The following is a 25,218-nucleotide window of genomic DNA, read 5'->3' as shown; positions in this document are numbered from 1 at the left end:
GGTGTCAAGTCTTTACATGCAGTTCTGAAGCTACTTTGTGGTTGTTGCATCTATATAATGTTGACATTTTCAAGCTATAATATATGTAAATAATATTGCTTTATAAATGGATAGTTTTCTTGGGGATGAGTAAGTTGATTTTCTTGAAAAAAGACATTCAAAAAAGTTAGCAAGCTTAATTAAGTTTTCACTTAACTGGATCTTCATTGGTAAGTCAGTTAACCTTATGCTTTTGACACATCCGTAACTAATGTTTAAAGGAAGTTAAAGATATCTTTACATATACTGGATCTTCATTGGTAAGTCAGTCAACCTTATGCTTTTGACACATCCGTAACTAATGTTTAAAGGAAGTTAAAGATATCTATGCATAAGAAAACAAAAAAAAATATTTACTCATATATCTCTGAGGCATACTACGTCTTCAAGGTATTGTTAGCTACGTTCGCTGCATTCAATACAAAATGTATTTATTGCCAGTGATGTAATTATGAGAGTTAGATGGAACCATCTGAACTTAGGACTCGTCATCATCCCCAATGGCTTCTTTATCACCATTATCATCGTCGTCTTCGTCCTTACCGCCTGTCTCTTCATCATCAAAACGTAGCTTAAACGGACCGACTTTCACATCCTTTAAGATGTCACTGGCTTTGAACATTGAAAGCATTTCAATAAATCGTCTCCATTGTCGCAGGCGTTTGCACTTGTAGGTGGGCTTGGACTGCTCCATGTAAACTTTGCATATGTTATAACATTTCCCAGCTTTCAACACCACGTCGAACTTTTCACATTTGATTGTTATGAGTGCATTCGTCTTGATATCAGGACAAGCTTCCTGGAAATTAAAATATATCATTACCTAACCACAATAAAATACAGACCCAAGAAGCAAAAATGTGCACTAGTTTGTTCTTAATACGTTATCATTTTATATAGTTTACTGTAAGAATGCAAGATCCTGTCTTCGTTACGAAGATACCAGCGTCTTCTATAGTTAGAGAAATTGGATCCATTTCGATTTGCCAAATAATTCCTCAGTGCCTCAACATCATTTTGTCTTCAAGGTATGGCACTAAAGTGCTGCATTTTGAAAGAAAGTACTAGTGCAATGATGATATATTTTTTCTGGTGGCGATCTGTTTAGAACGCATCAACTATAATGTTAACGTTTATGAATTGCATGTCCTCGCTGTTACATCCATACTGCAGCCCCAGAGCTGGAGAGAAAGACGTGGCCTTCTTTACCGACAATGTGTAATTTGCATATTTCACTGTTGACATGAGTCGTTCTACAAATGCCATAGCAGGCAAAGTGCGTTTATCCATATATTAACTACCACATTATGTATATCGTAATGTTGTCTTTTTAAAAACAGCGTTGCCTATGAGAATGTAGAATAGTCTTGCGTAGAAGATATAGATAAAGTGTATTTTCACCTACGAATTATGACCTGTCATATGAGAAATCTAATTACTAGCAACGCTTTAATTTACAGACGTGGCAATATAATTGAGAGTAATATTTACGTTCGGAATATAGGCATTGGTAACATTTCTTTTGCACAAATGTTCAGGAATCCATTAAGTGCAATTTTTGTTATATAAGAAATAAGTAAGAACTGTAAGCAGTTTAAATTCTAATATTATAAGGGCTCAGCCCTTTTGTCGCGCCAGGGGTTATTAAGTTAGAAATGTTATTTGTACTTATTCATAATTAGTCATAGTAAAGGGTAAAATAGAATTAATTGTTAATTGCTATATGCGTTTGTACGACAACTATCCAAGTTTACCCTCTGATAAAAATAGTTCATCTACAGGATACCCTGCAGGATCTTCTGTTTAATGTGTAAAAACGTTGGACATAATAATTGGCAATTTTTATCATGATAACTCCCTATTGTATTAACGAGGGACGTATTGTGCCATCTTTATCGTTGCAAGAGAAAAAGCACTGCCCAACTTCCACAAGAAATTGAAAATGGCAATTTTTGCATCTAGTTATTGACACAGAGGGCGCTTTTCAAAATTCAATCCAAGCATTCTTTGCATATGTCTCCGCTTATCAGCACGATAGTTTTCTCTCTTTTTCTAGTTTTTAGGGGTGATAGTATCGAACTTTTGTATCAGTGACATGGTGGATAATAATACGTACTTGCTATGTAAAAGAAGTATATTTTATTAATGGCGTGTTACAAAATAACACTTTGCACGTTTGTATTTGTTTATTTACGAACACTAAAAGAAACATGGCAGCGTCCATGATAGTCGGGTCACTTCCGGTTACTCGCATAGTAAATTATGAATCTTCGCATGCCTAGTCAGTAAGCTGCTGGCACGACTATTATGGCCATCAACAATGGGTTGAGAACAAAAAAATGTTGCTTTACCTTCGTGCTTTCTCCTTCCCTATCTTTGAATACTTTCTTGACAAACAGCAAAAGTCTTTTGTCATCAACGCTTATCAAGTTCCACTTCTGGAAGTCTGCCACAAGTGTGTCAATAACTGCTTCAGACAAGACCGTATAACCAAATTCCTTTACGTTGTTCACGTGAGGCGCTGTTAAATAGAATAAACACCAGTTGAAATGTGTAATCACAGTTTATCCGTATGAATAGTGATGCTTCGATCGGTTTTTCAATCTCTATTCCTTGTTGCAAATTTCATATAATTGACCGGTAAGTAACATAGCAGATACCACTTCAATACTGTACATGTCGCAGACAAATACACAATATGACAGATAGTGGTCTTTCAATTGAAACCGCATCATAACTTCACATTGTATGTGGTTTACATATCAAATGTGATATGATATTAATGGTCTAATTATACACATACGATAACTATATATTTTGCATGCGTTCTTACATTCATACATACTACATACATAGTATACATACATAGAGAAGAGAGAGAGAGAGAGAGAGAGAGAGAGAGAGAGAGAGAGAGAGAGAGAGAGAGAGAGAGAGAGAGAGAGAGAGAGAGAGAGAGAGAGAGAGAGAGAGAGAGCATACGTCCGCATCAATACGTTGTGACAGGCTGATGGGTGGTGAGACTCTTTCACACACAAATACATACGTTATAATACAAAATTTAACTACAAGTAAACAAAGTTTTACCTCCACAAGCACCAGGTCTGAAAGATCCATCATTGATATCGTTAATCGCTTTTACGATCGGTTTTCTCTTTTCATTCATTGCAAACTCAACGACATGTTTGCCTTTTCCGGCAGTCAAAACGACGGTAACTTCAATGCCGCAAGAGACGATGAATGTTGCATTTTCAAGGACCTGTATTTTATAAAGAAAGAACAGGTAGTTCAAACAGTGGTATATATACATAACATGTGGCGTTCTGTAACAAATGTTTTCAAAATTCCAATTTATGTTAACCAATCCCTATTTCTGGGAACGAGCATAATTAACGACAAGGACTGGGAGAGCAAATATTTCGTCATTTTTTTCCAACAACGTTAGCTAAAATTTGAAGTTCCCCCTATGTGAGCAAGTCCATATTTTGAGTGCCAGGAAACAACTAAAAAATAACACGATTGCACTAATTCGGGATAATTTGATTCGTCATTTTTTCAAATTTCTCAAAAGTGTTATGCCATCTATAGCTGAATTTGCAATATTATAAATTACTCATAAAACAAGTGTGTAACTTAAAAGGAAAATAGATGAGGTTACATTTGCAGATTAAATCGACATTACTTCACCATCCAAGTATCCCAAAATAGTTGCTATCGTGTTAAATGTAAAGACGCGACGAAAGTTGCTAAATTATATAATAAGATCCACTAGCATTAAGTTTAATTTGTTTATCAATGTATTTATAATATATATATATATATATATATATATATATTATATATTATATATATATATATATATATATATAACCACGATTATAGAAAGATAATCGAATTTATATACATGCTGTTGTAGTTTTCATATTTTCAAGGGTAGACTGCCCTCTACGGCAAATAGAGTTCCATTCATTAGTGCCTTAGAGGGGGGTCACAACATTGACCTGCCCCTTTTCGATCACACCGCTAACAAGCAGCTGGCAGTTTGGTTTTTCCAACAATTTTATCTTTATATGTATATATAATGAGAATCGTACTGTCTCAATGCAGGAGTGTACTACCTGAATGTTTGGTAATGTATTATAGAAAAGTGGTAAAAAAGTAAAGATGGTATCGCATTTATCAGACACTTATTATGAGTGTAACTCGACTTGATATATTGCTTTGGTAAAGTAGATACATACGGCGGCTCTCTGGTGTTCAATGTAGGTGATGCAGCGATTCAGAGTGGCAATATCGTCGTCTGCTGTAAGTCCATATTCAGTCGCTAATTTGGCTTTCGCCTCACAAATATGTCGAAAACTTATTCTTGGCTTGCAAACGATCTTCATTGCTGGAGAATGGTAAAAGAAGAATGAAATTATTGCCTTTGGAATAAAAATTGCTCAATAACAATAATTTACTCCTAATATTTCATTTCAGCTACTGTAACAATATGTCATCCATTACGTTTACGATATATTCGTATATCATAACCGGTAGATTGATAATTTCGGAAGGATTTCCCAACGGATTGTTTATCTTCCAAAGAATGTTCAGTATTTAGATATGTATATAAAGAAACAGGTCGGACATTAACCGAAATGGACAACATATGAAACGGTCTCCTATTGATGTAACATTTGGAGCATGTTCTGATCTCTAATGCAACAATTTTCGCCATAGTCGTTGTTTGTGATAGTCTTTGCCAAAAAAAGAGCAGGAAAGCAACATTGCGCAGCTTTCCATGGCAACGTTACCTGTGATCGAAATTCGTCTATGGACACTGTCAGAGTAAAGATTCTCAGATTTATGATAGAGATATTTGTGACCATTACCATGAGAATGCTTCCTTCGAAGATTAATTGCGGCGATCCGCGTGTGAAATCAGAAGAAGAGTGCCACCACGAGGTGAAGATACAGACCTGGTGTATGTCTCGCCATTGACACGGAAAATATACAACGAAATCCAAAACTATCTTGAAACTCAAAGGTTATTAGCTTACATGTATCTGTCTTCGCATCTGACCTCCTTAATTTGGATAAATTAAAGCTAATACTGTAACAGTAAATGCCTTGTTGCTTGTAGGCTTTGTTTGCTGTATAAAACCTATAAAACTAAGGCATACCTATGCACAGAATATTATATCGCAGCTTTCCACAGAGAAATACAGCTAATAAATCATTGAAAATAGTCCGGCGTTTCAACAGAAGGCGTAAAATTCCATGACTACATATCTGACGGGCGCACACTCCTAAAAGAAACATTAGAATTACTGATATCATGGTCTAGATGTCACCGTCGCAATGTTTCCTCTGATTCAAGCATTCGGTTGCCATCGGGTCTCGTTTATTTCCAAATCCTTACGTGTGTCGAAGACCGAGATGTTCACATATCAACGTTTATAAAGATCGACTGACTGTTTGTATTTGCCAGGACAAGTCTTCACGCTCGTGAAAAGGTGACTGTCAAGCCAAACGTGTCCTTTTCAGGGCCAGAGACTGAACAGAAGTCAATAAGGTGGTTTGCATCGGCCTCAGTGATAACACCTTGTATCGCTAATTACTTTCAATATTGAAGACAGAATTATCTGTATTTCTCGTCGGGCATGGTCTTGTGTCATTCGCATTGACCGCGAAAAGTTTTCATTTATGAAGTTGTCCACAATAAATAGCTTGGTCAATTGTGCAATTGTGCGTTGAGGAACATTTTGATGAATACCTTCGCTATATAGATCTCATCTATCGACGCTGTCATCGCGAAACTTGAATGTGTTAAGTGTCACCTGTTTACGACGGACCGGGCCAGCGACCTTATCATTGTTTCATTATATTTACTTCAAGTTATATAAGTTTTAACGATGGATAACAAATTGAAGAGTAATTGCTTGCTGGACTAAAGCACATAAAAGTTTATTCCTCGAAATAATACGAAGGTGAAGATAGAAATACAAAATATCGCCGGTTCGACTTCAGTCTGACAGTGCTTCAATCATTAGGTACGGAAATAGCTACACAAACAAACAACAACAATCGCTATTCAAAAGGGATTTACAACCTCCAGGGATTTCCACAGGTGTCGTCGCTTCCTCTTCGCTTTGATTCTCGCAATTCTTGCAGCTTTTTTGGCCTTTATTTTCGTCCTTTTTGTTCTCGTTTCCACAATAAAAACTTGAACATTGAAAATGAAAAATAGTATTGATGAACTCCTTCAAAAGATAGGTACGCTCATAATTGTACGGTTAACTTTTTACCTACTGCTGCAGGGATCGAAAACGGCAATATTTTTAGGGGGCTCTGAAATGGGCAACAAAAGTGCTAACAATTCCGCTTGGCTTTTTCTCTGACGACATGTTCATTTTTGCGTACATGCCTATGGCCATTGGATCGCATTTTTCCCGTATGACAACATATTCAGCAGCTTCTTCAAATGTCGTCCCTTGAACACATATTATGACATCAAATGTATCAAAATCGCAGTACTACCCTCGGACTTCAGGTTCATGTCCGGGTACGGTCTTTTCTTTATTTTGGAAAAGACAAAAACAAACGAACAAAAAACAAACTTAGTGTCATCTATTCCATTACTACATATTGCTCTTTTCAAGCAGATGTGCATGTCACATTATATAAATAATTCAAAACTCACCATAAAATTTCTTCTTTTATGATGCCATTAGTGACAAGAACTCTTTCGTTTCTACATACTGGTCTGCCGTTAGGACCCATCGCTATATTGACAGAGATGCTTCTGTGTCCACCCCCTAAAACAACCGGGTCTCTTTTTCCTTCACAATACACGTTCACCTTTACACCATGTAATGATTTCTTCTGACCATTAAACCTCTTCACATCATTCGTGCTCTCCTTACCATTCGCTTCATTCTGAAAATGAAATCATCGTCACTAGAGTTCTTCCATTTTGATTTGTATGAAAAGATTAAACTTTGTTTAAATAAGTGTCATAATCGAATATTTCCGTGATTCAGAATGATTATACAGGTTGCCAAAATTAACTTCGAGAAAATAGTTGCTAAACTTCTATACGAAATCTTTGTTGTTGACACAATTCACTGTTTTGTTTCCTCAGTTCAGGGTAATACAAACAATGGTTTCTGATGTGCTCAGGAATAATGTTGCATTGGCCAAAAATGCTTTAGCTCCACATTCAGACTTTTCCAGAGTGTTTCATGTAAACGTTGATATATCATACGATTTACTAATGTACGCCAGATATGGAGGTATCATAGAGTCGTCAATAACATCACCTGTTCCTTTGCCCTTAGCAGCAGTGAGTAACAGTATCGCATGCAAAGAATATCATTTGTGTTCTCCAGTTTTTCCATCTCCTCTGTAATCCTCTGATATGTGATTGCTGTCCGACGAAAAATGATTAAATGAGGTATGCATGATTAATTTAGTTCGAACACTAAGTAAAGATATAACATCTTGATATTGCAGGCATTTATTCCTTTGAATCCTTACGTAATATCTTTTTAATTACATATTTGACACTCCATTAGGTACATAATTATTGAAATTTCACGACCCTGATACAGGTTTAGCAGACCTCGGACGTACGGCTTATGCGCCATAGTACGCTCGGGTTCTTCACTTGTAATACTCTTGTATGATAATCTTGAATTTGTGAATCTGGCGTAAAAAAGGACAAGCAGTACCTATCGTTTCCGTGATAAGTCAACAATTTTTTCTTCGGATTCATAATGCAGATAGCAAACACTATCTCGGGTGCACATCAAGACAACCTATGAACTGAACGTACGTACAGACATACTTTAGCGATCGTTCAACTGTCTCTTTAACAGTGAACGCGCAGAGTCATTCGGTATTGCCTGTCTATCACATGTACTGGCCCTTATCACCACCTGTGTGACGTACACCAGCACAGTTAGGAAATTCATATTACCCCTGTTGTATGTCATCAACTGAAACTTTTCTCCTGCAATGGTACCGTTCATAAATGCATGCCGCGACATAGACCAATTTGTCGTGATATGGCACAAGACCACTAATTAATTTCCCATAGGCCACCACAGTAGCGTTGAGCTCGATTTTCCTATTTGAAAAACATTCAGCGGCACGAATCCTCTTAACAGGTGTTAGGTCAATGTCAGCTTGACTACTGATAATTTTTCGTGTCGGCAAGTCCACGGAAATTTTAAGATAGCGATGAAAATAGCGCCCTCAGTGTTTTTTTGACAAAATTCAGGCTTATTGTTATGATTTTTAATAGCCCTAGAACTCCTCATATTACCACCAAATGCTTCAGCCATTATTCACAACAGTCTGCATTTTGATTCAGGCAGAAAAATATCTTTACAAAAATTCTTGACGTTAAAGTTCAAACTAAACAAGCATCCATGCAGATATCAAAACTTCAAGGTCTGCACTATTTTTATCTTCGTGGGTAACGAACCCGGAAGTGAATTAGTGGGCTTTTGCCAATATAGTGAACCATAAATTGACAAAAGTGCACAACTTTTACACCAATGAAAGTAGTGGTGAATATGACTCAAATACTAAAATAAAAGAAAATTAACCTTACACTTCAATTGCTACACTTGCCTCAAGACATACATTCATCGGCCCTACGGCAGCAATTTGCGTCACCTCTGTACCTAGCCATATGACACCATATGACATAAAAACACATTCCTGGCAAACAAATTTGTGTCACAAACACTCATATCAGAAAACTTTTACAATTGCTTAGTTGTGTCCTTCCCATAAAAGATAATGATTCACAAATAGAATCCCTCCCCAGAATTAAACCCCGGTTTCAGGGGATAGGCCTATTTCCATCGACTTTTTACGGAAATTTGAATAATAAATTTCTCTGTAGAAAACCCCTACGGATGGATTTGCACGAATTTTTGATATAAAAGCAAGAAATTGTATGTCTTAACAATAAAAGTACTGGTTTGACAAATTAAGTTGAATTAGAAGAAATTGACAAAAAGCTATGCCATACCCCTATTCCTGACTGAGTCCAATATGGCCGCCAGCAGGGATTTGCCCCCCCCCCCCAAGTATATCTAAATTAGCGTCTGAGGTGGTGTCCACATACCTTTGTAATGTTCGGAGTGATAGAAAGTGCAAAAGGTTGTTATTTTTCAGCATAGGACATCATATGTACTGAAATATGTCCCCCTGTAGGGCTTCCTTTTGGCCGTCAATTAGGCACAAGACCACTAATTAATTTCCCATAGGCCACCACAGTAGCGTTGAGCTCGATTTTCCTATTTTAAAACATTCAGGTGTTAGGTCAATGTCAGCTTGACTACTGATTAATTTTTCGTTCGCGCAAGTCCACGGAATTTTTTGCAGTGTTTGCAGGAACATGATGTATATGAACTGTATGGTAATGTCAGATATAACCGAAATCCCTCCGCTCGAGAGTTACCTTCACATAAGGGGGCGCTGCAGCTAGCATAGTGCATTTTGCACAAATAAACTTTTTTACAAATATTCGTTCAATTTTTATGAATTTGTCAATGCAAGATTGAAATAATGATTGGGTCAACTTTTTAGCTTATCAAGCAGTAGTAAATTACGTGATAAAAGAAGTGTTAATTCTTGCAAATGTGTACAAATCACCACATTTCCTGACTCCCCCCCCCCCTTGAAGATTTCCAAAGAGTTCAACTCAAGTCTGGCTGGGTAAATTTTTTTTAAATTTTCGCATTATGTTTTTAAATGCTATGTAACAATACTAATATTATGTTTTGCAATATAGATAAGGCATTTTAGAATAAGAGGCATTTTATTTTTGATAATCATGTTTTAAATCACTTTTTGAGTGTAAGACATTCAATTCTTTCAATTTTAGAAAGAGGAAAGATAATACTAAGTAAATTTGTCATTTTTCTCTGAATATACTCTTCTATCTAGAGAAAAATTACATTTCAAAAAATAGTATCAAGATTATTAATTGTTATCATTAGTATCAAAGTGGAGGTTTTTGACCCTAAATATACAAACCACTCATCATTCGAGTAAATTTCTGCTACCACACTAAACTCTGTTTTGTGAAAATTTGTTTTATGAAGGGTTTTCCTTGTCACCGTAGATGAGAAATATTCCGTTAGAATACTGTTTGGCAACGTGCACCTCCACCTAAGTATGACCTGGACACCACTTGAAATATAAACTTTAATCCAGAATAGTTTAATTCTGTCATCAGACCTCTCGTTCATTAATAATTACATACATGGAGATGCTACTTTTTGCTTTCAGAAATGGCACTGTAACATTGACATGTAACAATGCTCGCCTGAGCTTGAAGAGCTACCAATAGCTAGTTAGGAAGGATGAATTGCGCCCAGTTAAGGAATGACCAACGTCATAAACACTGTATCTTTGGTTTACAAACTTCATGAACAGTGACGAAATTAATACCGATACGATGCTATGTCAGTTCTTCAGCCGCAAAAATACTGTGAATGCTACTAAGTTCATTTTTGTATATAGTGGCCATCCAAGGGGAAAGAATGAAGCGACTACTACGTGTAGCTAGCCTTTCCTTTATATAGTGTGGCATTGATTCTCAATTTTGCTGATTCGTCCAGTGAATGGTAATAATGGGGACAAACCTGACCCGTGCATTAGCAAATGCAATGTTGAAGTCTACTCAAGTGAAGATACGAAATTCCGTCGGTAACTTGTATTTGTAGAAAATACGGAAATAGTATAAAACAAATTGAAAGACATAAATTGCTTGCATGAACATTATTTGTCACTTATCCAGCAAAGGGTTAACAACGTACCTCTGTATTGCATTGTGATGTATACCGACCATATATGTAAGGTATCTGGCTGCAAGAGTGTCGAGCGGGTGTCATATGTATGAAATATAGGTACTACTTATAGATCTTAATCATCAAAATCGGACATGCACTGTAAGATTACCCATTGTGAGAGATTTGACTCTAAATGCAATGTAGATTCTCAGCAAATTAACACCAATTAAAATAATATGCTAATGAGTAGATTGATGCTATTTTGTATTTCAAATCGACCTTTCACAATAATAACTACTGACTCGTTGATAAAAACTGCAAAAAGCGTTTTTCGTTATTTTCAACTCCTAAAAATCTACAAGACAATAAATTGCTACTCCAATTAGGTGAAGAAGAAAACGTACCATGAATAGAACAGTCTGTTAAACGATTTGATTTGATGACGTTCTTTGAGACAAGAACCTCTTCGTTTTCACATACTGGCTTTCCATCATGACCCATCGCTATATTCACACAATGGGCGTTGCCTCCCGATAAAGTAACCGGCTTCTCTTGCCCTTCACAAAACACGTTGATCGTTACACCATGCAATTCCTTACCAGGGTTCAATTTCTTCTCATCATTCTTTCGCTGTGAGTTGAAAGACAAAATTAAAGTAAAGTTTTAAAATTAGGCGTAATGAAAGTCTTCAGGATAGAGAATGATGTGTGTTATTAATTTATCTATCTGAATGTAATTACTGAAGGTAAACTGCTAAAATGCAGTTTGTTGTTGACTCATGGGATTCGTCGGCTCTATGAAATGTGTGAAGACAATTACAGAATGACACAGGGGATATGTCACTACGTCTTTTGATATTCGCTTATATAAATTCGGCCAAAGGGGCTTTTCATTCCTGATACAAATGCATCCTTGAAAGGTTTCAGATGCATTTACGCACCGTTATACAAGCAGTATTTTCATTGTTTCATAGAATCGGCGATAACATCACCTGTTCCTTTGCTCTTTGCAGAAGTGAGTAGCAATATCGCATGCAACGTTTATCGTTTTCATTCTCCAGCTTGTTAAGTTCTTCTGTGATTCTTTGAAATGTTATTGCTGTCAAACGGAAAATTAAAAGAGCTATATGATTATGAATGTCTAAAGCACCTCGGACACCTTAGTTATTGTAATTTTGTTATATCACTCCACTTTAAACTGTCCGGATTGGAGAATGCCGTAGGGCTATTTACAAAACATGAAGTAAATAATTACATAATGCTGATAACTTGTGCTTTATAACCCACCATCGATAGTACTCTTAATTAGAATGGTTTATATATCTTTGGAAATAGACATATATTTGAGTAGTTCAAAATTCTTAATAAGTAAACACTTGCTCAAGTTACTTTCTGCTCTCATAAATCGCAGCTTCTGAAATACTGTCTCACCTTGATCAGGACTGGATGAATGTGCTGAACCACTGGCTGAGGTACCTGTAGATTCGACAAGGTCAAAGCAACAGGAATATTAACGTTTGAGATACTGGTATAATATCAGGACTCATGTTTATATATATTAAAATGCCTCTTCTTTGGGAAGTCTAAAAATATTACTTGTGGAACTGAGACAATGAGACATCAATGAGACAACAGCGACCACAAATGAATAACTTAAAATAAACAGCTTTGTGTAGATTGCCTTGAATAAGAGAATAAGTATAACATTACTTTTGGACATTGGTAGATCGAATTATCAAAGTCTGATGAAATCTGATTTTAATTTCTCAAACTTTATACTTCAAAACTAAACTGTAAATGAAATATAACTCAACATCATTGGTCATTTGTGAGAAATGTTGGCCGTTATGGAAAAGGGCTTCAAAGCAAAGTGAATATTAAGGTTGTCACTGACAATTTACATAGGCTAGGTCTTGAAGATGTGTCAAATGATATATACTGCCTTAAAGTGATAACCGAGTATGAACAAATGACCATGGCCTTTGACCTAAGGATGCTTCTGTTTAATAACCCCACAGAGCAAATAATTGAAATAAACATGGGTAATCTAAAGAAAATATTTGCTTCAAATGAACTTTTCATTCGAATAGCTAACAACGTAACGATAATTGCCTGTAGTAACATTTCTTACAAGTTGTCTGTTGAAGTATTTGCGCTGAAAAGCGTTTTCCGACAACAGATTTCTCATTTTTGCTTGAATAAGAATCAATACGTTTTTATCAAGATACCGTTCCTTAATGCAATAGTAACATGAACATCCTGGTTCACATAGTACTTAAACATCCACACACATAGTTATATTTACACAAAAAGTTCCAACGTAGGTTTTGCCCCCACATATTATTTGTGAAACTACAGTAAATCCTACTACATAGGCGACCAAATGGAGGAAAACGTCAACATCTTTGTGTGGTTAGGGAGAGGATTGACAAGGTATACTTTTTAATTTAAAACCGATTAGTAAACAAAATGGTTAATTATAAATGAAAGCAAAGAAACTACAGAGAGACAAGGGTTTGGCCAAAATCCAGGGGCACTGGCACATCCAAGCATCGTCACCACCTTTCCCCTGAAGTCACTCAGAGATTTGCTTGGCCTCAGGGCAGGGCAGCATGTTACCAGTGGATGTATGTACTGCCACAGTGTGGGAGTCGAGGCATCTCAGCAGCCTGGATAGCAGTATTTGATCCCTCATAGGATCCAACCGCTCATGGGACAACATGCTACTGGGCACCAACTTTGGCCAATGTCAGCAACCAAAAAGATTATGACCAAACTTCAGGCATGATGACTGTGATGCCGCAGTGCCACGTAGTCCCCTCTCCCATCCCAGGGGCTGGTGAGGTAACCAGGTACCACTGGGTGGAGTCTGGCAATGTGGATGTCAAGCAGTGTCCATTCATTCCTAGAGTTCATATTTGTGCTAATGTCCTGTATGCAAGGCATCAGGTCCATTATATAGGCACAAGTCCGGAGTTTGCTTCAGGACACCAGGGTTTCGAAGCTCTCCGTCGGCGAGCAAGGAAGTGAGTGTGCAATAGAGTTCTCTGTTCCGTTGACATTGTTGTAGACATGGAAAACATCCTGCTGCCTCGTGAGGTGCTTCACTCAGTATGCAAGATGGCAGCATTTTGTCGACCCTTTTCAAGAAAGTATAATAGTTTGATTGTCACTATGGGACCGCATCATCAGTGCCCCCAAATTGAACAGGTAAAAGCCCCTAAGAGCTCCCAAATTTGAATATGTGATGAGTCCCCAAATTGAACGAGTAGTGAGTAGGGTACTTCTCCTTCCACTCGATTGAAGCTGTCAATGGATGGGCCAGGTTGTAGGTTGCGCATGTTGATGGCCTTACCGGGTTGTGAATAATTAGCATGGTTGAGCAGTGTTGATGGTTGTAGGGTTGCGGTATCATTACGTTGATGGTCTCTGGGTTCGTGGTCGCTCCTTTAAGGTTCTAGTATGGAGAGGTAGTGGTCTTGCTGGGCATTGTGGTCAGTTGCTTTACACACAGAGCATTCATGTAGCCTCCCATTTCAGCATGGAGTCTTGCATGAGCCATGTTGAAGGGTCAGCATACTTGTGGCTCGTCAGACTGTTTCTGGTGTGCAGGGCCTTTCAAGTACAATGGGTTGCTGGTACCGCTCGAGCATTTGGGTCAATCGGTCTTAACATGACCATGTTGACTGCATAATGAAGCATGATGCACGCTGGAGGTGTGGGTGTTGTTGGAAATGCAGGAAGTTGAACTCTGGGTCGGGTTTGCTCTAGTTGACTTGGTCTGGGTAGCGAGCAGTGTTCAGGAGAAATGGCAAACGCTCTGTCGTACTTAGCAAGGCCTCTGGCTTGTGTATTGCAGCATTTGCGGTGTCAAAGCAATGGCAGTTTGCCTATTGGATCACTACGTGCGGGTGGTAGAAGTACCGTTGTGGGAGGAAGCCAAGTAAGACTGTGAGTAGGTCTCGAAGTCGTCGACAGTTTTGCGTTTTAGCTGGATGGTGAATTTAATGGAATTGTCTGGGTAAAAGGCTTTTTGTGTCTTTGTAGCCTGTGGTGTGCGAGGAGCTAATGCATCAGGGTGTAAGTCACTGAGTTTGTTGAACTTAATGAAGTTTACAAAGGCCTTGAGATTTGACTACTCTACATAAGGGAAAAGCAGGTCAGATGGGGATGTAGCAACGAGTGATTTGCCCCTCGGCCCAGCCCTTAGCGATCAGTGCCATGTCATTTCATTTAGGTTAGCTTGCTTCGTCGACTGATACATGGGCGCGGCCATATTTAGTGCTTTGTTGTTATTAGGGGCGCCGCCAACAGCAGAGGGATCCCAGATGTGCACTGTGCTGCCATCGGTGTCCGTGTCCATTTGGGTGACTTGAAAAAGGATTGTTCATAATGTCTGGTAGTTTGATGACCAGGCAGGGTGATATCCAAGTTTGAAGTAGTGGTTATTGTTGCTGGACCCGTTTCGATGATTTAAGTGGGCTACAGGAGTGGATTGCAGTTCCAATACCGCTTTCCATAAGTTTTTGCAATGTGGTCTGTATTTCTGCAATCGGCTGTTGAACTTTCTGTTGGAACTGGCTGGAGCAGGTGCATTGCGAGGTGCGCTGGGCGTCATGTGGACCTCGGGGATGAGCGAGGTGTGGCTTGCATAGGGTCCTTACTTCTCTTTGTCTTGACCATGGTTTACGTTTTATGATGTGAACTTGGTCGTACTAGGAGCTACAATGTCTTGAACGTGGCTAAGAGCTGTAGATAGGCGAATGTTTGATGACTCATAGGATATAACGCAAGTATATTAGATAGATATAAATGAGGGAACGAAGCAGCCGTGGATTGTGTTACTTTAACGGTGGCAGCTCTTATGCATCAGTGGTCTGGCTCTTGTCTCGTACCTTTTCCCGCGTTAACCACTATAGCAAAGCCATAATCACCCATTCAACTTATGCATTGACAAACCGTAATAAATTGCTTAAATAATGACTCTATATGTCTTTTACAGCATCTGTACGAAACAAAAAAGTACATTGAAATCTATCACTTGGTTCAAGTTTCAATATCTGCGCCATTTTGTAAGAAATGTTGACCACTATACCGATTTATTTCAAAGGTATAATACTATTTATAACTATTTACCGAGAAGAGTTTTAAGCCATTTGACCCTGAATGCTTTTCGTCTTGTACCGTATCAAATTATACAGCTCAAAAGTGACTTCTGTGCACAAACCTATGCCCATTAAGCTGAAACTAGCTGGAATCCACACAAGGACCAAATGAGCATCCATTACAGTGAACCTATTCATCGATAGTTCAAATGAAATATTCAGTATAAACACAAGGTACCGATAATTACTTAACAGGAACTTTCTTAGTTGATTGTCTTCCTTTGTTTTATATATTTTTTGTTTTTAAAGGCGAATGTCAAGTACTTCTCACCTTCATCAGAGGAAGGATTAGTGGTTGTTTCTGAATGGTCAACAATCTTTTCGGTAAAACAAGTACATGAGCGTTTAGGTTCGATTATGTCTTCTCTGATCAGTTTTTCTTCATCTTCACATATTGGTCCATCTTTATCCATTCTTATAAGCACATGAGAGCTCTTGTCGCCACTCCCCAAAATAATTGGATGCTTTTCTCCTTCACATTTGACTTTGATCGTTACACCATGCAGTTTCTTGCCACCTTTTAATTTCTTCTCAGCGTCTGACTCTCTCTATGTTGATTGGAAATACGATAATGCAATTTGAATGGATTTGCTACATCGAAGTCTTTGTTATACAAAAAACATATTTCTCTACTTTATAAGAACGAGTATTATTGCGCAAGTAAATAGACTGTTTTATTGACTGTTAACTATTTTTTCATGAAACATACTAAAATGACAGTGATGATGATAGTACGGACAGGAATTGGTACCATGATACGTCGCAGAGCTTGGATATTAAATAATTCATAAACACTTTTCTCTCTTACTTAGTTTTATTCCAGTTTTGATATATGTATCTGTTATATGGTGTACATGGCCTTACTGAAGTCTTATAGATTCGTAAATAACATCACCTGTTCCTTTGCCCGTATCAGTAGTGAGTAGCAATACCGCATACAACGAACGTCATTTTTGAGCCTAAGTTGTCCAATCTTTTTTGTGATCATCTGAAACGTGATTGCTGTCATAGGAAAAATTAAAAAAAAAATTACAAGCGACCTCAAATGTCGAAATACCCCTAAACAACTATAAAATATAGCATTTGCTCAACCATTTGAAATAAAACTAAGCTGTTTGATTTGGTAAACACTGGCATTCGTTTTTCCCAGTCATTACGGAAAGGCTCCATTAACTTGGATGGTACCTGAAACCGAGTTGCTGCCTGTTAACTCGGGTGACAAACAGAAGACTTTTAATCCCCAAAGGTGTTAATGTTCCATTGTTGCGTTTATCTTATCCAGCTGGAGCTATGATAAGAACGTCAGGTCTGTAACGACTCACTCAATACCATGGGCACACACATATGCTTGCACATGGAACTATGTTGACAGGAAAAAGTGAACTACCCACTTTTCAATGCAAGTAATCTAGTTTCTTCTTTAATTTAGGCTCTAAACTAAGTTTTAGAAATATGGTGAAACAAAATATCATTCTTCGTTCATTTTCATTCAAGTTTCCTATTTTTGACGCTTCACTTCAGTAACGCGCATCGATCATACATGCAAATGTGATCAGAACAGCATGGAACGTTCATTCCACATGTCCAGCTTTTTCATGCACATGCAAATAACGTAATGTGTCCTTAGTCCAAGAGCTGCGCGTATCCTGTGACATCTCCGATAAAAAGAACGAAATCAATGAATTGCTAGCCAGAAACCGTTTGTAACAGTATGGCCACTCTTACATATAAGAAAGGAGAAATGGTAGAGGCAGTTGACGAGGCCGGCCGTTGGACGATAGCACAAGTAATTGACTGTGACACAGAGCCAGAAGACAATGAAAAAATTTCAGTGACTTTCCCAGGGTGGAGTAGAAATTAAATATGACTGTTTCTGTTTCTCCCAAAGTCAAAAGACAAAGTCCTACACTTACACTGAAAATCAAAGTTTTAAGAGTCGAAAATCTACAAACAGCAAAATCCTCCTTGACGTGAAAGAAAACCGATGCATGTCTCGGATTTGTAAATGGGCTAGGGGGAAAAACTTATAATCAGATTCGACAAATATCTCATTGACTAAGCTTATGACGTATTACGAAAATTAAACTGATATGCAAACTTCTTTGTTGTTATTACTGAAACGTATTGTCATATAACTACAGCCAAATGAACTAAAGTGGCGAGAGAGAAAGATAATGGCAACAGATACAATGGCTGATCATTCATGAAAGGTTAGATGTGGCATTACTTTGAGTTCTTGCAAATGTGTGCAATGAGTGTTAACTGGGATAGACCATGACATGGCACACTGCATCGACAGAGTCTGCCAAAAATATGATCCGTAGTTTTTCAAAACTCATTTAAAGAAAATATAACAACAAAAAGGTATTTAGGTATCTTAACCTAAAATTAGAATACATAAAAATGTACGAGTGTAGTGGCGTAGCCTTAAAGTGAATACTAAAATTTTAACCACTTTTTATGTAACAGTACTACGGATATATTTGATTGCAAATGAATCGTACAGTACAGTGTCCTGTCTTCTTTGCGATGTAAATTAATGATTGTATTAATCTATGTTCATGAAAAAAGGCTCACCTTTGTTTCCACAAATATCCATTCTTCTTATTGATTGGATACCTCTGCCTACAATAAAAAGAAAAGAGTAAGCACTGTCCATTTCATCGACACAGTGTATAATTATATATTTGTATCGGACGAATTCACCATAAAACTTGACATTCTTGTGTAGTTTACTTCAAAATAATGGGTTTTAAATAGACTTAACTTACTAGGTTTTAAAGACTTAAATACTAGCAAGACTAGGCGAATACATTTCGGGGCATTCGACACCTATGTAAATTTTACTTCTAATAGTATTGTCTATGATGCATGATTAGCCTAAATATTTATCCTACTTCTTTTCACATTGTAGTAGGTATGTCGGATAGTGCTTTCCATTGTTGCTCATAGGTTGGCCTTTGCATACATGCAAGTGCAGTAGATAACAATATTCCATGCCCTCCAGCAGCAGGGATGGCGACTAGACCGACCATTGAAGTTTTTGCTAGGAAAGGCTCACATCTCCCGTTCAGATACCAAATTCGCCAAAGACACGCTCCCAGCACCATTTGTCGAGAGAACCCAACCTCCATAAATTTATTTTGAATTTTGAAAAGACCAAAACGCATCTCGACAGTTTACTCCTCTGAACCTTATTTTCCATTTTAATCCTCGTAGCATATTTTAAAGTGCAGTTTACCACTTCCGAGTATTATTTACTCATTTCATTTAAGACCCAAACCTAAATCAAGAAAAATGCTTCCAACACCATCTGCGGGCCATAGCCCTTGGAGTCATAGAGACAGTGCCAGGGAAGACTCACCAACCTCATTAGCCCCGGCTGTCCTTCAAGATATCCATCTTTGGGCCAGGGTTTTTTTAATTTGCCAAAATATCACCTGGTCCTCCTCAGCAGCAGCATTTTGAATTCGCCAAAAAAAAAAACCCATTTCAATGTCAAGGATTTCGGACTGCCCCAAACAACACTCTCAACCACAAATGTCAGTGGCGTTGAAAATGATACTATTAAACGAATAGGGAACTAAAAGTATTATCATATAACATTTGCAAGTGGCTTAGGGTAAGCTCAACAGGTCTCTGTAATAAGAGGTGCATTAGGGAGTTCTATGAATGCGCAGTGTTCAAAACTACAGAGCCAAGACTTGGAAGTTCCCGAAGATGTGCTACATCTGAGCGAGGGTGCGGGTACCGAAGAGAGTATATGAGGCTGTTACACAAAGAGAAAGGGATGTTAGTGGAGGAAAAGGAGGGAAGGAATAATTATAATGTTTAAGTGGGTGAAAGGTCGTTTGCTTTTTATATTGATTTAAAAATAGCTTTTAGTATATATAATACCTTCAACCTTCAACTGCAGGGAGTTGAATGGCAAAAGTTAGGAAGAGTACACTCATGACAACCATCATCAACTCATCACAAGTTATGGATGATATTATTATCCTGGATAGCCACAACCATTACCCCTTAGAGCCGACGGGTAGGTTGAGATCCTTGATGATGTCAAGTACAAGTCTAAGGTCAATGACGCCTCAATGGTCTCCTCTACATGGAGGGTTGAAGCAGATGACGACTTGACATTGGTGATATTTTCATCACTGATGACATACATGCCAGGACTGGTAAACTGGCCATTGATGCTAGCATGACAGGTGAGAAGGCAGCAAGACTCCTCCCAGCATGTAAGTTAATTCTGAGACTCGAGTTCTGCTCGTTCAGAACAAAGGCAACTGGGTTGTCGGAGACAAAATTGACCCAGTCTGTGCTCAGATGCAAAATGGATAGGCCATCATTAATGTCTCTCTGGATACATAACATCGTGTGCAGGTAGGGATTGATGGCATGTTTCATCAGAACGCCTACCCCATTACACCCTAGTAATGCATTGTCTTTATCTCCCGTAAAGACCAAGACGGCACCAACTTGGTCCACTAAGAGAAGGCAATCTAAACTGTATGCCCAGCGAGTCATGGAGCACTTTGAGGGCACCCTGGGTGGGCCTGGAGCTCACACTAACATGGTAACAGAAAACACAGGAGTGGGGTAAAGTGTTCTGAGAACTCTCTCTGCAATGGTCAATGATGTGGCTAAACTGGAAAATATCCTCAAGAGGGTGATGTTTCTGTGGGACAACAATGGTAAGGGCTTATACAATAGTGGGAAGTACCAGTCCCATAGGGCTGATGTAAAACTCATCTGCCACAACCGCCATACCTTGTCCAAAAATATAACGTTCCTCATAGCAGAGAGGCTAAAGGGATATTCAAGAAGCTACCCAGGGTAAGCCATTAGACGTCTAGCTCTTGGGAGGTGGTCAATGGAAAATGACTTACCACATGGCGGGTGACTGATGAAGGAGAGCTTGACAACATAGTCAGAGACACCTGTCAGAGTGGGAAATGTACCTGACCACAGTTGCTCCAGCCCAGTTACATGACAAGGGCGTGAGACTGTACATGAATATGGAACATGTGGCCTACCTTGCAAAGCACGAACACATAGGTAACAAATGGTAACCAAAAAAACAAACATCTCTTTCAGCACTGCAACATGCCATGATGACACAAATTTAGCTACCTGAATGGTTGAGAGGCAGTGGCAAAACCATCAGAGCGATCGAGCTGTGTTCCACCAGAAGGATCTTCTTTTGTTCACACCTACTCATTGATTGGGACCAGAGGGGTCCAGATCCAGACCTATCACACCTTCTTCAGCTGGAGTGGTCAGATAGAGTGGACCAAGAAAAGGATGGGCCAGAAGAAAATTACCTGTTTGATCATGCAGGATGATGTCTGCACCATAGCCCAGTCCTTTCTTGAGACCTTCCTTGCCTAGCTCAAACACAAGGGTGTCAAGTTATTTGCCGTGGCAACCAGGGTCAACCTTTGCTGATTTCTTGTGAGATGCAACCTGACAGGCTGCATTGGAAGTCCGATTACCATGAGGAGGTCGAGGTCGACCTGGCCCTAAAAGCCCTCAAAAAGGGTGCCCACCTCTGACCTTATAAAGTCCAGTGCCAAGGGCTGCCAAGGCATTCCCTGGCTGCTGAGGGTAAGATTGGTTTGTTGCTGCCAGGATGCCTTGTGACCTTATCATGACATCAAAACAGAAAGTTTGCATTTGAACGCATGAGCTGCTATTCCAGTGTCAAAAGCACCACTTTCAAGACACCCTTGTCCCCCTTCTGTACCATCCTAAGGACAGCCAGAAGTTAAACATACGAGTCACCAAACAAGGCACTGACCTCAGTGAAAAGCTGGTTATGAACGACATGGTGGAGGTTAGCATAGGGGCAGTGGAACCGGCCATCTAGACAGGCGACTGGTGTCACAGTTATACTTTTATGGTCCACAGCCAGAGCCTTACCATTCACGGCCTCGAAAATGTATTGATCGCTCACAACTATGTCCAATGATCAAAGCTCGCTTACCTTGTTGTGTCCTGAAAGAGTACATGCACCAGCTTAAAGGGGCAGCTTGTCCCTCAAAGGAGGGTTCCAGGGTAAGGCTCCTAGCAGAGCAGCACCTCCAGAAGATTATTGCAAACAACACGTGGCAAACAAGCACCATGCCCAAGCCAAGGGGCTAAGGTTTAGCCTTAGGTCGATGATATCCTACGTCTCAACGAGGCCCAAAATAATTGCTGTGATGACTGCAGTATTGAGCTCCTATGGGCTTACAAGCCTAAGGATATCCAGCCGTTCAGAGTTGACAATTGTCTAACAGTTACAGTACAAGGGGCCACAGGAGTGCCAACATAAAGTCTCTCGAGTGTAACAGATAAAAAGGGACAACAGTTGTCAATGCCTAAGGACCCCATCCAGTGGTAGATTTGTGTGGGGGGTTACTACGAAAAATTAATTGCATACAAACTCAAATGGTGGCCCATTCTATAAATAGTACAGCACAGGCTCGTCAGCTTTGGTCACTGAGCGCCCAAGCCAGTCAAGGAACAGATGGGATCAATTGCTGGAAACCACTGTCCTTAAGCTCACTACACTGGTACAGTTAATGGATACTGACCCCAAAGGAGGTTTTGCTTGCAAAGGCTGATGAAACGGGATGCAGAAGCAAAGGGCCACTATTCTAGCCTTTATGTCATCAGAAGCCTTAACCAGTCAGCTAGATGGCTTTTTTGGTCGAGGCCATAATGATGGTGACTCATTCATACAAATGCAATCCAGAAGGGAGATGCATCTCTTGAGTGTACTTGTACCGAAAGAGCTGGTCAGCCAATATCTTATTGAATCAGTATGATTTCTCGGTACTGATGGACGTCTATATACCCATGCATGACCTTGACGTTATGCTTTGCAAGCAGCTGAGTCACTGCGTATATATAAATAATAGACCTAAAGCAGTTTGGACCACTTCAATGGGGAACCTTCTTATGATGCGAGAGATGGCCTGGGTCACCTCTTTGGCCTCTTTAATGGCAAGAGCTGAGCGATCTTGAAGTTGGAAGCAACATCAATCGTTGTTAGAGCATACTTGTAGGTGCACTTGTCCACTTTATTGTGTGGCAGAAATAGGGAATTGGTTTGTTGGACCTCCTTTATCACAGAATTGTCGGATTTTGGTAGCAAAATGAGCTGTGGAGCTGTCTGGGGAGGAGGAACGCTTCATGCTGTCCTTTTTCTCCGTGTAATACTGCAAATGTATTCAAAGATAAGCCTTCAGCAAGTGTCTTGCTCTTGATAGGGCAGTGCTTTTTACAGACAAGTCCGACAGTAAGTCGGAGGCAAGTCAGCAGCAAGTAATCTAAAGAAAGCCTTGAGAAATATGGCAGGTCAAATCAAATACCACAAGGCCCCTGACCAGACCTTTCAAGACAAAGATCAATTCCCACTTTTCCTGACAATCACATGGCGTTTAGTACTAGGAAAATTTAGGGAAATTTAGGCTCATCGGCTATAAGAGAGGGCCCAACCCGATCTCTTTCTAAACGAGCTGCAACTCCTCAACCACCAAAGTCAACTTCCTCTTATCCTAGTGTTCTTGGTTCTGTGTCTTTCTTTTCTAGTTTTAGCTCCACTGCGTCTGCTCTATGTACGCTTTCCTTTCTGGATTTCTCGGATGCCCTATCATGCCTTTTTAGTTCCACTTTAAAGGATCCCCCTGCCAGATAGTTTCTGGGGAAGCACACTGGTGAAGGCACTCGCATTAAGAATATATCTGAAGTCCTTCTTCCTTACCACCATTGCAAAGACTGGAGTCTTTCAGGATATTTTTCTGCTCAAGCAAGTGCATCATCACAACAGCCACTGCTATGGCTCACAAAGCTTGAGGACTCTGTTTTAGGTGGGCTTCTAGCCTTGCCTGCAACGTCTAATCGTACAAATCGGTAATGAGGGTCTTTGTGTCCATCGCACCATTAATATTGAATGAATATAAAAATTCAAGGGAAGAATTCCCCTCATTTCCTCAAAGGCATTGCAGAGGTGAATATATCATTTGATATGTTAAGAGAAGAAGAAGAAGAAGCAGGAGCATAGGCGGGATCAGGATTTAAAAGGAGGAGGGTCCCATAGCCCACTGCTTGCCCAATGACTATCTGGTAGACTGGTAGACAGTCATGCTTGTGTTTTGTGTAGTAAAAACCCTGGACTGTCAAAGCGACCCTGTCCCCATCTAGCAGAATGTAGCAATCATTTTACCATGTATGCTTCCTCTGGTGCCTCAGGCCCGCTCTCCGAAGGTGCTGCCCTAGGTATATTGGCCATTTTCTTATGCATTTTTCTGCTGGCTGATCTTGACTAACTCCTTCCACTCGACTGGGACTTTCTTTGAAAAAACACATTCATATCCTTCTTCACCATGTGCACAGGCTCCGCTACCAGTGTTTCCATGATCTCCACTGCATGCAGTTCTGCGCTTTCTACTGCATGCATTCCCTTTGGCGAGGCCGTCTCTGACGATAATCGTACCCATATTCTTTAGGCGTCCTGTATTTATTGTGTGGTGTTTGGTCATCATCAGGCCTGCTGTGACAACAGCAAGAACTGGTTCCTGGGCATAAGGCAAGCCCCGAACCTTATTCATACCACTCTTGACAAGGAAATCGTTGTTAAGATCCTTTTAATGCCCCTCTGTGATGCAGATTGGCAGCAAGCAGCCAAGGCCTTACTAGCCTCGGAAACAAAGTTCTTGATGATGTTCTCACTCATACGGGCATTGAATACTGTCTCCTAGACATCATAGTGTTTGCCAACGAGGTCTGGCTTCATTTCATTATTATTATTTTTAAACTTCCTCAAGGTCGATGGTCTCTCACCTGAAAAGGTATCTTCCATCTTTTTCTTCGCTACTTCAGCGTTAATGCCATCATTATAGCAGAAATGCATTTGCTTTGTAGTGTTGTGCAGCTCGTTGTTGTACTGTGCGATTCTTCAAGTGGTTATCAGCATGTGGTCCATATGAGAATCAATGCTGGCAAATCTCCCATGTCCAGCTTTACTTTGACAGTGTCAGTAGGGTCTTCCAACCTTTCTGTAGCTGGCAACTTTGTTTGAGTTGGTGATCTCATCTTCACAGATCTCAGCCAGCTCTTTCTGTGCCTTTTATGTGCCTCCCATTGCAACAAAGATGGTGCTCCTTATGTGAGCCTGGGTCCCTTGAAAGCGGTTATCATAGTCTCAGTACTTTCATACAGTCTGGCCATGCCTGC

At 39.4% G+C, this 25,218-nt stretch overlaps 1 protein-coding gene across 1 annotated transcript; it reads right to left on the bottom strand.

Annotated features, from left to right (window-relative positions):
- Nucleotides 1-3,097: 3,097 nt before the first annotated feature.
- On the bottom strand, nucleotides 3,098-24,274 carry LOC139133559 (uncharacterized). The gene is made up of 14 exons (XM_070700287.1): nucleotides 24,209-24,274; nucleotides 21,983-21,993; nucleotides 21,546-21,640; nucleotides 20,886-20,936; nucleotides 16,892-16,998; nucleotides 16,268-16,544; nucleotides 12,263-12,307; nucleotides 11,824-11,930; nucleotides 11,237-11,462; nucleotides 7,341-7,447; nucleotides 6,722-6,957; nucleotides 6,128-6,243; nucleotides 4,278-4,426; nucleotides 3,098-3,295 (listed from the first exon to the last, which is right to left on the bottom strand). The coding sequence occupies exons 1-14, from the start codon at nucleotides 24,272-24,274 to the stop codon at nucleotides 3,098-3,100; spliced, it is 1,791 nt and encodes a 596-aa protein (XP_070556388.1).
- Between the last annotated feature and the right edge of the window lie 944 nt (nucleotides 24,275-25,218).

This window comes from Ptychodera flava, chromosome 5, assembly GCF_041260155.1.
Source record: "Ptychodera flava strain L36383 chromosome 5, AS_Pfla_20210202, whole genome shotgun sequence".
Classification (NCBI taxonomy): Eukaryota; Metazoa; Hemichordata; class Enteropneusta; family Ptychoderidae; genus Ptychodera; species Ptychodera flava.
Note: the sequence above shows the minus strand (reverse complement) of the source record. Positions and strands in the feature narration are given on the sequence as shown.